The 17,275-nt window shown below is 34.1% G+C and overlaps 1 protein-coding gene across 1 annotated transcript; it reads left to right on the forward strand.

Moving 5' to 3' along the window:
* The first annotated feature begins 882 nt into the window (after positions 1 to 882).
* LOC150110393 (uncharacterized) lies at positions 883 to 11,700 on the forward strand. The gene is made up of 2 exons (XM_090393488.1): positions 883 to 990; positions 6,773 to 11,700. The coding sequence occupies exons 1-2, from the start codon at positions 987 to 989 to the stop codon at positions 11,407 to 11,409; spliced, it is 4,641 nt and encodes a 1,546-aa protein (XP_090249614.1). The 5' UTR covers positions 883 to 986; the 3' UTR covers positions 11,410 to 11,700.
* The last annotated feature ends 5,575 nt before the right edge of the window (positions 11,701 to 17,275 follow it).

Genomic DNA, 17,275 nt, shown 5'->3' on the forward strand with positions numbered 1-17,275 from the left:
ACAGTGGTTGACGTGAACCGGTAATTTTGAAATAATCGATTCTTCAAACTCCTTCTCCTAGACAACATCAAGGATTTTAGATGGATGCCTGTATCGTAAACAAGTGCAGTATAGCATGGTTTGGCAGATTTGGAAATTTGAATGTCTTTCTCTGGTATATACATAGGTCAAAATAATATGGTGAACGAAAAAATATTGCAGTGTTTTTGGAAGCAGATGGTCACACATACAGACGCTTACAACTTCTCCATAACTTATATAACTGTATTTACTGTAATCGTAATAAAATACTACATGCAGATTATTAGCATATTTAAAAACCGTTAGTATTTTGCATTAAAATATTTAGTTCTGAAAATTGCTCAACCCGTAGCAACTTGGCATATGATGTGCAACTCGAGATAACAAAATCACCTGTTTATTCTATCCTTCCATTTTGGTTGATTATTGTTGTTAATGATAACACTGATTCGCCATAGTAACACCATACAAGCATATGCGATGTACTGAAATTGGCGAAATAATCCTCTTTATATAGAAATTAGAGTCAGTATAGCACTAATAATTACCCTACACCAATGGTAATCATAGTCTATCTACGGCTACTGACATATAATGTGTTAAATACAATTATAATGATCAGGTATAATAGAGTTGCGTAATTATTACCTTGAACAACAATACGGAGTTTCTAGAATTCCTATCGCTTGCGTAAATGTAATCACGCAGTTAGTTATCACATTAAAACGTCACTTGAAACGTCTCTCTCTTTCTCTCTTTCCTCTGCCACACACATACTCACTGTTATTTTATCTTATCGGTCTTCACTCGGCTTTATATTCTATGCTGCCTGGAAAATCGATCACTAGTTCGGATGTTGGCTGTGGTTTATACATTTCAGATTAACCACCCCTTCTCTCTTTGTGTTCATTATTGCCGTAATCTCTAGTGTTTCCAGTCACTGCCTTACTTTTCGAAAAGCGAAAATGAGTAAGTATATTTTGTAAATTAAACTTTTAATTTATAAAACAAAATTCCATTTCAGTTTTGCTTTATCAAGGAGTTAAACCTAAATTACTGCTAATACGGAAAAAAGTTTCTAACTGTAGTCATTTGTATGAAATTTCCCATGTATAATCACACAAAAGGATTTATAATTATTATCCCATAGATAAAATTGTTGTTTAGAAATATGATTAAATTCTATATATTCCAAAACGTGAACGAACATTTAATGATCTTTGTATAATTATGTTTCATCTTAGCAGATGTTACCGCAACTGTTTCGTATGAATTTAAAAGGATCTAAACGTAAGAAAATTTCTTGGAGCCATTGGTGACAGAAATATAACACGAGGCCTTTATTACACTATTCCGATTAACTACTACTACTACTACTACTAATAATAATAAAACTTCTAGAGAAAATACGGATGATGGGGGTAAAGGGTACAAATGATCATTGGAGAAGGAATATGCCAAATATTCGGCCAAGAGGATCAAGAGGATCATTTCTATGTGGTTTCAAAATTGTATATATCTTTTTACAATTTTTAAATCACCAGAGTATATTCAGTATGCAGAAGATACTATTACTTGTATATATAACGATTCAAGTATCATGATGGCTGAAGACTCATGTCCTTATTCAAAATTTTATTTCGTTTATGTTTTTAAGCATATCTTCAATCACAGTCTAAATGAAGTTTGGTCTATCAATCTTAATTTAGATACAAATACCTCATTTTTCTGCCAGTTATCCTATAATATTTTTTCTCAAACAAAAATCTTCAATTTTTTTCTTAGTGTTCAACGTAACTAGTATGATACTGAAATTAATACGTGTTGATATTGGTATTTATTATATTTAAATTATTTTATTTTAAAGATCATGTGTATCAATATCAACAAGTATTAATATCAATATCATAAGATGCTATCGGTAATCAAATTACCGATAGCATCTTTCCTAGGTTAGTTATTTTTGCATTGCTTATTTTCTTCATTTGGGACATTCTAAGCATGTTTTCCAAATTTGTCCTTTAAAGCTGTTATACCTTTTTTGTTTTGGTACAATATTTGGTCATGTATTTAATTCAGCACTATCGCGAGCACCTCAATCATCCATTTGTTGAGCAAAATAGAGCATGTTTTGTCCAGAATAATTTCTACATCAGCAGTGCAGGAATGAATAATGGAGCAAAATAACTAAAAGTCTTCAAAATTCTCTTTGAAGACAGCATAATACTTAGCTTGAAAATAGTATTGGACTGTCCCAGTGATATTGTCAGACGTTTTAAATAAGAAATCAAAAGACGCACTTCACTATGTAGCAATATCACAACTACAAGATTTGAAAAGGGAAAGATGTGCATCTCTTACCACACACGGAAATTAAATCGGTTAAAACTACTGAAAAATACTCAAAACATAACTTCAGAAAGGAATGCTTAGTATTCCCCGGACGATGAAAACCAAGTAATGAAAGAATTATTAACCCAGAATTATAGAAGCTTATGATGTTGGTGATTAAATAATATCCTTGTCTTCACCATCGTAAGTAGGCCAACATATATACTGAAAGCTTTGTACCGATACCGTTGACTCTAACAAAGCTGTTCTGAAAAATGAAGCGGTTATCAACATTTCTTTAAAATGGAATGGTTGGTTCAAATAATAAAGACATAATAGTTCACGAGAAAGAGAAAGCAATTCTTCCTTTTAAACTAATTCTGCGAAACATTCACTATGTAAAAAGACAAATGCAGAAATACCTGAGATGGAAACAAAATTCTGTATGTATTGATTACATTCTATATGCAATTCATACATTAAAGAAAAGAAACAGGGGGAGGTTAACCAGGAATCCAGTTTGGATTGATGGAATATATCGACTCACATATCCGTGTTATTTCAACTGGATTTTTACTTTTTTTTTTTTTTTTTTTTTTTGCAAAACACATCATGATCTGTTCATGTAAAACTTATTTCCATAAAAATTGTAACGGTTCATAATGTTCTAACGGTTCATAACTTTCAATTTGCATTCATTAGTAAAATACGCAGATACGTCAACAATGATCCTCCTTAGCTCAATCAGTAGAGACGAAACCATTGGGTTGGAAAGACCTGGGTTCGATTCACGTCAGTGAATCAAACGTAGCCTGTGTGAGGTGTGCGGAATATGTCTATTTCCACTAAAGGTAAGTTAACTGGTCTCATATGGTAGTGGTTTTTTTTTTTTTCACCCGGAACCTCGGGTCTTTGGTCTCTCAGAACAGGCAACCCGGCCCCGTGAAAACACGAAAACACGCTTCCATAGACATACGACACCACCTAGAATAAGGAGCAACCAACCTATTCCTTAGGATTTCGGTTCCGAATGCCTACACGGTAAAATGTGTACGTCTACTCGTGAGCGTAAATTAGAATAGGATCGGACATCAATATCATAATTAGTAATCACTTCACGATTAAATATTATTTATATATTGAAATATTCATAAGACGACTACCATGAAATGGAGTAGAATGAAAAGTATGAAAAAGTAATGGAAGAAGAACAAATAGATTAAGAGATGGAAGAGGAATACGTGATGCAATCCTTATTCAACAGGAACTAGCAAATTTGACCGAAGCAAAGTAAGCAACTTTAATTCGGTAAACAGAAACTGCATGATGGAAATACTGCAAAAAAAAAAAAAAATTCACGTTGTTCCTCTGAAAGGTGATTGGCGAATACTCGAGGAGAATTGCCTGGAAGTAAATATCAATGGGATGAAACATTACCCACATAAAATATACAGATGATAATATTTTGATAGTGGGTAATTTAGACAGCATAAAGTCAATCATTTAGAATCAAAATCTATCCAGCAACACATACAGCTTGAGATAAATCTGAATATGACAAATTACGGTAACAAGCAGTGGGAAAAGCATTTTAACGATTCAATAAATAATAAAAGAATAGGACGAATGGACAGTTTCAATTACATTGGATAATTAATCACTGAAGACCTAAGCTGCACTAAATCTGATACAGAATAAGTTTAGGATCATCATAAATTAATAAGCCAAACAAAATATGGAGAAACAGAAAATCAGCCATAGCCTAAAGGTTACCAAATATTAAATTCTTCAACTGGATGATCCTTCTGGTGGTGCTGTACGGAGCTGAGAGCTGTATCAGTGGAGAATAAGAAGACATGAAAATGCTTTGAAAGTAAGTATTTGACGAGGGTTTGACTACACAAGTAACATCTTAAATAGGCTAGGTAAAAGAGAATTACAGTTATTTGGGATAGCCAGGATGTGCTCAGAAAGACTGCCCTACAATCTTCTTTTCAGAATGATTGGAATTGGAGGTGAATTAGACAGAGGATGACAGAGAAGAACATGTCGTGAAGTTGGGAAGTTCCGATCAGTCTTGACCTCTTTCTAACAGGTAACAAGGCTAACAGAAAAAAGAATCCATTGGAGGAAAAGAATTCATGGAACACGTAATAAGTCCTGGACAGTTGAGAGTGAATGATCCTGAAATGTGTTCGTTATTCTTCAGTCATATTTAAAGATAAAACAATAATGCCTTTATCAAATATAAACTCTTTTATACTTAAACAATTTTCTAACGCATATTCCCGTGCAACATTATTTGCATAAATTTCAAATAAAATTAATTTATGGAAGTACCATGAATCAAAAATTACAGTGTATTATATAAATATACGCAGTAAATATAAATTATTATAATTGTAGCTGCTTACGAAAAACATCAATGTAATATCAATGTTTTATCTGAAGCATAAACAGGTATTTATGTTGCAGAATGTGAATTAATCTGTATGACTGCTTCGTGACTATTTGTATTAGATGAAACTTGATGATTTTTATTAATCTAAAATCATCAGGTTCGATCTAATCAAATCTTATCTAATGATAAGATAGACACAATGGCGTTAGCGTAATTTGTGGATAAGTAAACAGCTAGTTTCAAGTGATTAGGAAATTATTTCGAACGACCCTGAAGTTGATTTTGCGAAGTGAATTTCATGTGAACTAAATTACATCCTGAATTCTCCTCTGCACTGCCTTTTCCACTTATATTGTAGAATGCATTTTGAGGTACGAATACTGAGAATCTTCGCCTAATTCATATTAAATTGTGGATTATTGCTGTACGCATTTTCGTCTTTCTTGTAGAAAGAAAAAATGAAATTATTCTTGTGAAATGAGCTGAAGCAAGTTTTAATCGCAGAAAATCAAATCGTAGATCTGATCTTAGAAAGTAAGAATATACTTTAATTTGTAAAATTAATTCATTATTATAAATATCTTGTAAACATCACTATATCATTTTCTAATTTTCAAAATGCTATCATCTTAATCATCTTAAATTATCCCGAAATATTTTACTTTATTATAACCACCGTTCTGTCACCATGATAACTGAATGAAAAGTGTGACCCACATGTACAGATCAGAATTCGTTTTCTTCTAGACAGACAGTCACTGATCCTTAATTTTCACACTTTCTTGATACAAAATGCCAAGAAGTTTGCGTATGCAATATCCTGTCTTTATACCTCATTTGCATTACTAGTCAAACTGTCATATTGTATGATCGGCTTGTCTGTCTTGCATAAAGAAAAAACCTAGTTTTAAAGCGAAACACTACCACAATGTATCTGCGACGAACACTATCGTAGCACAACTGCAAGGATGATGCGACTTTGTTCTTTGGTTGGAACGACCTGGGTTTGAATCCAATCTGAAATCCAAAGATCGTATAAGATACTGACCACATAACATTGGTTGTATGTGTCGTATTTATGATTAAATCCAAATCCTGTGAGACCAGCTAATTCATTTTCAATCGAAAGGACATCATGGAATTTGATTGCTGTTTAACAGGATTCTAATTTTGGTATAACCAAACAAAGGAATCGCCATCTGGGAGTTAGGATTTTCTCAAGATCCCCAGTAATAGTAATCACTTTTCTTATAATTCCAGTTAAATCTTTTAAGTGGCATGCATCATTTCCAACTGCATCAACTAATATTTCACTTAGCAGCTAAATGAAATTTTTTGTTCGCGCGGTTAGCCTAGTGGATATGTGCGTCTCAACCTGCCTGGAAAAGGAGTGTGAAGTGTCCTGGGTTCTTTTCCCGTCGCCGACATGAGGAGCTTAAGGCTCTTTCTCAGACATAGCCAAGTTAGCCAGTCTTGGGCATGGACAGCAGGGTTTTGTTCCCCAGTTTATCTGAGGTTTTACCTCTCTCAGGCAGGCAAACCGGCCACGTGAACACACCCTCAGCTACAGCCATAGAATATACCGGAAGGCATAGGACTAGTCACCTCAACCTCGGGAGGTGATACCACTTAGTACAACTACAGATAGCTCTGTAACAGCGCAGTAGGCCTAACACGTAGAAGGGAGAAGAAGAAGATGAATATTTTTTTTCTCATCAAAAGTGAGTAAGTTGTCTACATTTTTAAACTTTTTCTTGCAGTGAGTGAGTAAATATCATAAAAATAGACTTCGTTTCTATTTATTGATGTATGATATTAGAACAGAATATAACACAATAACTTCGTTTCTCTGAAACGAATCTTCCACATGGGCGTAATTATCATTACACAATTAAAAAAATGGTTTATTTATAATAATGTACTTGTACATTCATTCATTTTTATATGCGTACAGATAACAGTGATATTTTCTGACTTGATCAGTAACAATAATGGTTTTATTCTCTTCTCTGTTTTCAGAGTCGACAAGCAGACGATATTGTTCTCCATGGATCATTGCATTCTTCATTTGCCTTTCAATCGTTTTGATATTAGGCATAGGACTGACAGTACTTTACACCCTCAAATATGAAGAAACAGTTTCATCAACTGACTCGAAACTTCTCCCACAAATATCATCTCTCTGGTGCGAATCTCAGCAAGTAAATTCTCCTCGACCTTCGACTGTGCATCAGATAAGTGATGTTCCACCCGTTTCTTCTGATATTCGGCAGACAGATACCGTAAATTTCGATCTAAATCTCAAAACTGGAGAAAACAGAAAATTGCAGTACTATCTGTTAAATGGATCCTCAGTTAGAGTATCTGCCTGTTCCACTGATCCAGGAGTGTTCCTTTACATAGTAAAGGGCAGACAGAATGTAACAGAATGCATCGAACAGAAACTTAATGCATGGGATGATACACGTGACAAGGATTTAGGCGTTAAAGATCTGAAAAAAAATTACAAAACAATAGGAACAAAGATATTTGAGGTTGTCGACGAAGGACGTCTGCATATGAAGAATGCCATAAAGAAAGCAATAAACCAAAGCGTTGAGCTGAGTAACCAAATTAAAACGTCAGTCGAAAATGAAAGGGCCAACGTGAAGACAGTCATCACCAACGCCATCAAACAACGAGCAGAACTTCGAAATAGGATCAAAGAAGCTGTCAAAGAAGGACGTTCAGATTTACAGGACGCAGTTCACAACGCCATCGACCAACACATTGAGTTAAGAGATACAGTGCGGAAAGTTTGGAAAGACGGATTTGCTGATGTAACAAATTTCGTTACAAATGCCTTAAGTCAGCATACCGAAGTGTGGAATGAGATTAGGAAAGTTTTCCGAGAAAAGAAATCATCCTTACATGATCTTATTTCGGATACATTTCATAGAAGGTCAGAACTCCGTCAAAAAATAAAAACAACAGTTGTAGAAGAAAGGTCACGCTTAAGAATATTAATACAAGGATCCCTGGAAGAGAATGCAGAACTGAGAGATGTCATACGGGAAGCTATTCAAGAAGGTTGGTCAAATGTATGGGACACCGTACACAGCATTGTAAATCAAGAACAGGATGTGATCTATGCGATTACAGAAAAAGCAAAAGATAAGAAGAACTTAAATAAATCCATTAAAGCAGCAATCGACAGTAATTTAGCACTTCAACAGAAAATAAAAGACAGTGTTGTAGCTGGAAGAAAGGAAATACGAAACGCCATAATTGATTCAATTAACCAAGATGCAGAACTAAAGTCCATTATCGACGAAGCAGCGTTAATTGCTACAACATCAGTGCAAAACAGCTCTTCACTTTCTTTAATCTTCAACAAAATAGAAAATGAAATCACCCAACAAAGAAAGTTGCGCGAAGTAATAAACGAGTGCTTAAAGAACAAAGAATTAAATTTGCACCAATACATAAAGAATGAAATAAACAATGATTTACTACTGAGAAGGAAAATAATGGGAGTAATTCTTCAACGACAGATACAGATCAATGATGGACTGAAAGACGCTCTTAAAGAAAACATGGAACTTCAATATCTTGTGAAGCTTAAAGTGAACGAAAGATGGGTAAACATAAAATATGATATCGTAGAGCTCCTTTCTCAGAATGCTGAACTACAGAAAACAATAGAAGAAGCAATTGCTGCTGGTTATTCAAATATACGACAGCTTGTGAAAAACGAGATTAAGCAAAATGTCGAACTTCGTGATAACATTACAGATGCGGTTGCTGAAAGATATCTTTTGCGTCAAGCAATCATGGAAGCTGTCAGTGAAAACATCGAGCTTCGCAACCTCATCCAAGAAGCTGTAAAAAGTGGGAGGATTGATATTTGGGATGAAGTGGAATGGGTGATAATGAATCAAAAAGAACTTCATGAAAAAATTGAAATCCATCTGAAAGAAGGAAACGCTAATCTTACATATTTCCTCAAGGATACCATAACGAAAAGTGTGGAGCTTCAGAAAGAGATTAAGGAGACTGTTAGTAACGTTTCAAAACTAATGCAGGCAATTAAAGAGGCTGTAAATCAAAATAAAGAACTAAGTGATCTAATACGGAACGCAGGTAAATCTGGTTGGATATCTGTATGGGATAATGTAGGATTTACAATCATGAGTGATGCAGGAGTCAGAGCGAAAATTGGAGATTACAAATCGATTCTAAACAGAATTACAGAATTGAAAGAACTGTTGATTTTGGAAATTAATAAGAACATTGAACTGCGAAAAAAGATAAAACAATCAGTTACCCGTAAACGAATCCAGTTAAGACAAGCTGTAATAAATGCAGTGAACAAAAATGCAGAGATCAGAAATCTCATAAGCCAAACAGAAGACGACTGGTCCAAGGTATGGGACGACATAGAAAGAATCACAACATATGAACTTTCGCTACGTAATTATATTAAAAAATCGGTATCAAAGAGGTTTCTTATCTTAATATCTGACATAGACAGTGCTATCATCGACGATCTCGAATTGCAAAGCAAGATAAAGGAAGCTGTTCACCAAGGATTACAAATACGCAGATCCGTCGAAGAAACTCTTCGTACAGAACTTACGGAGGTTATATCGAAGGCTAAAACAGAAAGATGGACTAAGGTAAATGATATTGTTTTTAATCTGATAAATGCGCAGAAAGTTGTTCGGGAACAGATTAACACTGCAGCAAAGGAAGGTTCGTCAAAACTGAGAAGTGTATTGCGAAAAGCAATCAATTCTAATTCAGAACTTGGCAAACTCATTACAGATAGAATAGAAGCGGGAATAGAAATACGAAATTCCATAAGAAAGTCGTTTAGTCAAGAGCCCATCCTTCGTGGAATGTTGCAGGATGCCATAAATGTCGGATGGACTAATGTTTGGAATAATATCGAAAATATACTCAACAGACATCTAGAGTTGAGTGAACAGCTTAAAGAAAACACACAAACACAATACGCAGAACTGCAGAATTTACTGCTACAAAAGTTGCAGAACAGTACAGAGCTCCGTGAAGAAATAACGGAACATATTCTAGAGAGACGGGCACAGGTTCTCGAAGAAATCAGAGATGCTATAAATGAAAATACTGAACTTCGCGAGGTTATTGACAATGCAATAGAAGATGGTTGGATATCCGTTTGGGAAGAAGTAGAAAGCGTAATAAGAGAAGAAGCTGATCTTCGACGGGAAATTGTTGAAACGCTGAATGAGGGAAGGTCGCAGCTGAGAGAGTTGGTGCGCGACAAAATTGAAAGGAACTCAGAATTCCGAATGAGAATAAAGGAATCTGTTTTAGACGGAAGACAAGCGATACGTGAAAGTGTTAGAGATTCCGTTAACAGCCATGTGGAACTTAATTCTCTCGTTCGAAAAGCAGTGAGAAATGGGAAATCAAATGTTTGGGATGTCGTAGAAGGTGTTGTGAATTTGCGCTGTGGAATCAGAAAAGCGGTTAAAAATGGACTCTCCCATATACAAACTGTCGTTAAAGAAAAGATCGAAAGAGAAAAACAAATACGTGAACAGATTAAAGGAGCAGTGACAGATGGATGGTTAAATATACACCGTGCAATTAGGGAAGCCATTCAGAACAACAGAGAACTAAAAACCATAATACTAGACATCGTAAAAGAGGAAAACTCCGAGACCATGGAAATTGTTACCGAGCTCTTAAACAAGGATATAGAAATGCATACACAACTAAGCGATTCGGTAAGGAGGACCTGGTCCAGTGTTCAGGACGTCATCGAAGAAGTTGTCAACAGAAATACTGATCTTCGAAATTATCTTAAAAAAGTAATGAATGAAACCCGACTTCAAGTGAAAAACGCTGTTATTGAAGCAGGTGAACAGAATTCTGAACTTGCAAAACAAGTGGAAACGGCCATTCGAGAATCTCGCATCAGTATGAGAACTGCCATTAAGCATTCACTGGAAGAAAACACCGAAATAATACATAATATTACAGATAGTGCACGCGAGGCAAGATCGGATTTTCGAGAAGCCATTAGAGAAGCAATAACGGAAGGTTGGTCTACCCTGCATGGTGACATGATTAATATCATTGGAAAAAGGAGAGAAATACTCAATACACTGCTTGCTGATCACTGTTCATTTACTGTTGAATTTCAAGAGATTCCTGTTACTATCTACGACAAATTCACCAGATGCCGTCCCGTGAGGGTTCAAGTACCCGATACGGATACCTACCAGTTCGTAGTGGAAAACATGGACTTCAATGATCAAAACAAAGTCAAATTGGATGTTGACTTGGGAAGAACAGTGTACTCCGTCACTCCTGAAAACATGGTATGTGAAAACAGTACGAGTTGTACGGTTCCCTTAAGATTTGCTTCGAGTGATCGCGGACTTCTAAAACTAGGAAAAGAAAGTAACGCTGGTGAGAATGAGTATACTGTAATATCAAAGTGCAAGCCTAGGATTCTTTTCGTACTTCTCATACTGGTTGTCATCCCTCTTACATTTTTCCTTCTGATCAGTTGTACCATTGTTTACTGTCGAAGGAGAAGCCACGATGGTTATACAGAAATAACTGCAGATGAAGATCACTTTAATGATAGCAAATCTCCACTTGTATCTTCCAAGTTTCGTTGAAGAAACAGTTCCAATTGGGTCAACAGTGTAAATCTATAATCCGAAATTCTGAAGAACATTGCTATTTAGTTCACTTAGATTTAATGGCTTGTGTTCATAAAAAAAAACTATCTCGATAAAATACTTACTAGGACTTTTCTATATTTCTTTTCATGTGTAAAAGGAAAAAAACATTCGAGAAGTTTGCAACTTACTTTAATTTGAATAGCACACTTTTGTATTTTTTCTGCGAATTTATTTATTGGAAAATAATTTTAATGTCTTTTTTTTTTACTGAATTAATAAGACAAGTATATTTTATACGCACACTGTTATCTCATAACTAATTTTAAACTATTTTAAAATATTTATTTTATTTCTATGAATTACAAAAGAAGAAGAAATCAAATCAAATTTAATTTAATTTAATTTAATTTAATTTAATTTAATTTAATTTAATTTAGTTTAAACTAATTTAATTTTTTAAACTATTTTAAAATATTTATTTTATTTCTATGAATTACAAAAGAAGAAGAAATCAAATTATATGACTTAAATTTCACTTTGGCCTAGTTTAATCGCAGAAGGTTTAATCTGGATATTTTAATTAACTATTTTTCGAGATGTTGAAAAATATGACTTAGATAGAGATTATTTATTCATTCATTTATCTATTTATTTATTTTCATCTAGCATGGACTGGATCTTAACAGGAAATTTTGTATTTCATTTTATTTGTACTGATTAATAGTTTAATTGATAAATATTTCTCAACAACTGTTTTACAAATAATGTTGATTGTTTAATTTACGTAGAGAATATGATTGTGTTTTGGTTGTACATTTCGAAATTTTAATATGACTTTTTCTTGTTGTTTTTTTATTGCTGTGTATAATATGCAAAAGAAATAAGAATAAATGATTTCTTTTAATAGAATTGTCTAACGTTTATTTGATAGATAACTTTTTATTTAAATAGAATTTTAACATTCACAAGACATTAAAAAACCTACTTATTTTTTGATTATTTGGAATATCTAGCAGACGAATATTTAATATCGGTATGAATTGATTTTACTAACAAATGCAATGGGATTTTTGACTGTCTCAGACAGAAATCGTAGCATGCCTTGCAGATGTTCATACAAGTAGAATCTTTGCATCGTATTACATTACATATCGACCAACTTACAAAAACTATATCATATTTTAATAAACGGGAATGAAAGAATGATTCCATGTACTAATGTCTAATTTTAATGAAATATTTTAACTTATTTTATCAGTGCAGCAGTTTAGTTTAAACTTTTACAATCGTTTCAAATAATTTTGCTATTTTGTTATACTCTTAAATCTCTTCAGCTGCAATGATAACAGTTAACTTCTTAATTTCTAGTGAAACAAATTGCGGAAAATGTGTTACATAAATTATATTTTATCAGCGACATCCTACGTGTTTATTTCTTAACATGTTCATCTCACATTATGAGGAGTATTTAATGAGTTTGCGTCTTTTATTCTGTTGTAAAAACAACAAAGTCTGACATCATTTGAAACTACGATTGAGCCTTTGATTATAAAGTAATTTCTAAAGTGACTGAGAGAAAATTAGAAGAGTAAGAGAGAGAGAGAGAGAGAGAGAGAGAGAAATGAAAATGATAGAGAAGCAGACAGACAGACAGAGAGAGAGAGAGAGAGAGAGAGAGAAAGGAAAATGATAGAGAAGCAGACAGACAGACAGAGAGAGAGAGAGAGAGGAAAACGAGAAGGAGAGAGAGAGAGAGAGAGAAAGGAAAATGATAGAGAAGCAGACAGACAGACAGAGAGAGAGAGAGAGAGGAAAACGAGAAGGAGAGAGAGAGAGAGAGAGATTGAACAATGAAGTAATAATAATAAACACTTGTGTCGCAGACGAATGTGTACTTAGCGTCAAGAAGCCACCTAAAAACTGCACATACATGCACACACAGCTTTGTAAACCAGATTACGAACACATAAAAGTTAGAAATACTAAACTATTTGAAGAACGAACACCTATTCTGTCCAAGACTTTCGAGTTGGATAATTGATCTCAAATAGCAAGCCCCTTCTGATCACGTTCTTTAATTCTTAAGGTCCAAGTGGCGTATCATATTTTTTTTCCTTAGGCGAGACCATGAATCAAACTATCTGCAAAATATTATCTCTCAGCGAAATTGAGATGCATTTCACTGAAATGTTAAATTTTTCTTGATTTCACTACTACGACAGTACACAGAAGGAGGCTCTCAGTGTCCGGGAATCATTAGCCGAGCGCAGCCTATAGTTTCCGTCCGCATTACCAGATTTCTTATCTTCCAACTTGAATACTTATCATGACCGAAAAGCAAACCTGACTGAGAAACGATTGCAAAATATTGCGGATGTGTAACTGGGTATGACCATCCATTTGAAGATCCTGCAGAGATGCAATACCTACACATGACACTTGCATGCCTACTTACTTGTCTTCACCCCATTAGGAGCATAGCGCCACGGCACGGATCTCCATCTTACACTGTTTTGTGTTAGCTACTTATCTGTGTCCAGGTTTTTTCAGTCTCAGAGATCTTCTTCAACTCCTCTCCACCAGCTCATCTTTGGCCTACATCTACTCTTTCCTTACGGATCCCAATCTAATGTTGTTTGATTTTTTTTTCAGTTTTCTTAGTACAGCCCTATCCATCTCCATTTTCTCTGATTGATGTCAGACATTGGGTTTTGTTTAGTTTTTTTGCCATAGCTCTTTACTGGATATCTTTTCTGGCCATTCTATTTGTAGAATTCTTCTTAAACATTTATTTACAATGCTTTGCAGTTTTTTCCCCAATTGCTTTTGTTGTTATTCATGCTTCTGATGCATAGAGCAGAACTGATTTGATATTTGTATTAATTAATGTGATGGTTTTTAAAGCCTATTTGCTTTGCTCTCCATATTTTCCCTAACATGTTAAAATTGTCTGTGCTCTCTGTATCCTAGATTTTATATATTTCCTTTCTCTTCCTGTTTATTTATTATTAATCCTAGGTAATTAAAGTTGTCCACTGTTTCTAAAATGTGATATTCCAGTACAATGTTTTTACTTATTTATTATTTAATTTTATTATATTTGCTTTCATTTTATTTATTCTTAATCCATCACTCAGGTATTCTTCACTGAGTTTTATTGTTTTTGTCTTCATCTGTTGTTGTGCATGTGTTAGTAAACATATATCATCTGCAAAATCCAGGACACGAGACACTAATGTGCTATAAGTTCTGATTATAGGAGTATTGTATTCATGCACAAGAGCACACATATACCAGTGCAGTGAAAGAGAGTTTTCCAAAGAATACAAATGTCTTTTTTGAAAACAAAAAAATAATAATAACAAACCTTTAGGGTGGTTAGGATTTCGATATATATGTATTCTTCGGTTTCTACTCGGTTGTAATGATACATTTTAAATAATAAATTTTAAATGACTTTAAACCGAGATAAAATATTAAATTTTAATGATAATGATACAACTAGTTTCAGCCTTTTACAGCCTTCTTCAGGTATCCACTAAAGGTAGAACACAGTAATAAAAATTGAAGATATAAAAAACTGAGAATTACAGGCAAAAAATGCAATACATAATTGACACAAAATTATCCTCATGATAATCTACAGAGTCACTCAGTGTGCTGGGATAAATCCGAAAATATTTTTCGCTATAGTGAAGAGTTTGAAAGGAAAATCGTGGAGTCCAGGGAAATCCTCCTTAATCCTGAACATTTGAACAGCAATTTGGTTATAACATACTTGATAGTCATACTGCAGTTGTTCAATGCATGCGTGCGTGCATGTTCACAAGAACATGCACGCACACATGCAACAAACAATAGCGCGTTAGATAGAACGACTTGAAAAGTACAATGTTTTTCGTGTCAATTATGTATTGCATTTTTTGCCTGTAATTCTCATTTTTTTGTATCTTCAATTTTTATTACTGTGTTTTACCTTTAGTGGATACCTGAAGAAGACTGTAAAAGGCTGAAACTAGTTGTATCATTAAATTTAATATTTTATCTCGGTTTAAAGTCATTTAAAATTTATTATTTAAAAAAAAAAAAATATATATATATATATATATATAGAGAGAGAGAGAGAGAGAGAGAGAGAGAGAGTAACGAAGTCCAGACTGAGCTGATATACATCCAATTGGTTATACGGTTTTTTACTCACCAATAGTCTCGGAGTAACTAAGTTCGCTATGTGTTTTATAATTTTAACCGGCTTGGTTGGACGAATGGTTAGCGTATCCGCTCTCCAGCCAAAAGGTTGGCGGTTCGAATCACGCCGTGGACATGGACGTTTGTGACTGTCTGCGAAAATACTAGAAGTGGTGGGCGGTAGATGGCGTTGGTGTAATTACGGTTCGTTTTAGTTGGGAATTGCGTGGAGACAGAGTTGTAGAGCAGGTGGCTTTCCTCAAAGAGTCGTTCGATTCCCTGGAGGTGTCATGTAATAATAATAATTAACTGGTGTAAGCAGTCGATTTTTATGCCATGTCTTTATTTTAAAGTATAAATCAAGTTTTTTGATTTTTACCTGAAGCTCTTGATTCAGACAATGTTCTCGAGTTAAATTTGTAAACAATACCAGTCTGTTTATATAGATCAGTGTTTCTCAACCTGTGGTCCGCGACGATGGGACAGGTGGTCCGCAGACAGACTTAAATTAATTAAATAAATATATATTTTTAATTATTCAAACAATTTAAAATTGAATATATAAGTATAAATTATTGAAATCAAATGGAGACCTAAAAAAACAACAACAAATAGTGTCACAATGTTCAGAGGCGGAAGCAATAAAATTATATTGTTCTTCACTTCACCCCTCTTTTATTACTCGTAATTCTGCACTACAAATATGTGTAGCAGCATAATGAAGAATAATAAAAAGGGTGAAGTGAATACCAGTATAGTTTTATTGCTTCCGCCTTCTCTTGCTGTTTTGTCAGATTTGAAGTGAACATGTATTATCCACATTTCAACTAATTGCTTGTTGTTTAACGATTTGTATTACTGAAGGATTTCTTCCTTCAATCAAGGCTAAGTATATCTTCAGAAGTGCTAAATGTTACTTGTACAAAGTGTGTCATGAGATAACCCGAGTATTTATATATTTATATATTTTTCGGAAACATTTTTTAACAACAGAAAAGTGGCTTAGAACTAGGACATTAAAAAGAAGAGCAAATGAAACAGGTGATGCTAACCCTAATTGCGATACACGTGTTGTAACTGCGAGTAAATTTGATACTATTAAAGTAGAAGAAACAAGCAGTTCAAAGAAAAAAATACAGTAGGAATTATAACAGTTCATATTGGGAATTCGGGTTTATTTGGTGTGGAGAGGAAAGTGAACAGAGAACTGAATGTGTTTTGTGTTATGAAGTCTTGTCGAACGAGTGCATGAAACTCCGAGATTTAGAAACTAAACATTGGGATGTGAAAAATAAGCAAATTGAAAAAAAACAAAAAAGCCAATTTCAGCGACAATAAATCATGGGAAAGTTTCGGCCATCGATTCGATACTTCATTTTTGCTATTAATCAGAATTAATCTTCATTCTGATTAATAGCAAAACACTGGCAGCATCTATCTTTTAAGTTTGCGCATAGCGAAAAGGGAAACCTCATTCTATCGGGGAAAAATGTAATACTTCCAGCTATAAAAGATGTGGTAAAAACTATGTTTGGCAAAAAGTTACTAAAAGGTGTTGATTTGACTCCTCTTTTAATGATACTGTAGGTTGCATAATTAATGACATGACAGGTGACGTAGACTCTCAGTTAATCGAAAGAGTTAAGAAGAGTCCTTATTATGCTTTACAAAT

The sequence above is a fragment of the Typopeltis vanoorti genome, chromosome 1 (assembly GCF_054136105.1).
Source record: "Typopeltis vanoorti isolate ZY-2024b chromosome 1, IOZ_Tvanoo_1.0, whole genome shotgun sequence".
Lineage (NCBI taxonomy): Eukaryota > Metazoa > Arthropoda > Arachnida > Uropygi > Thelyphonidae > Typopeltis > Typopeltis vanoorti.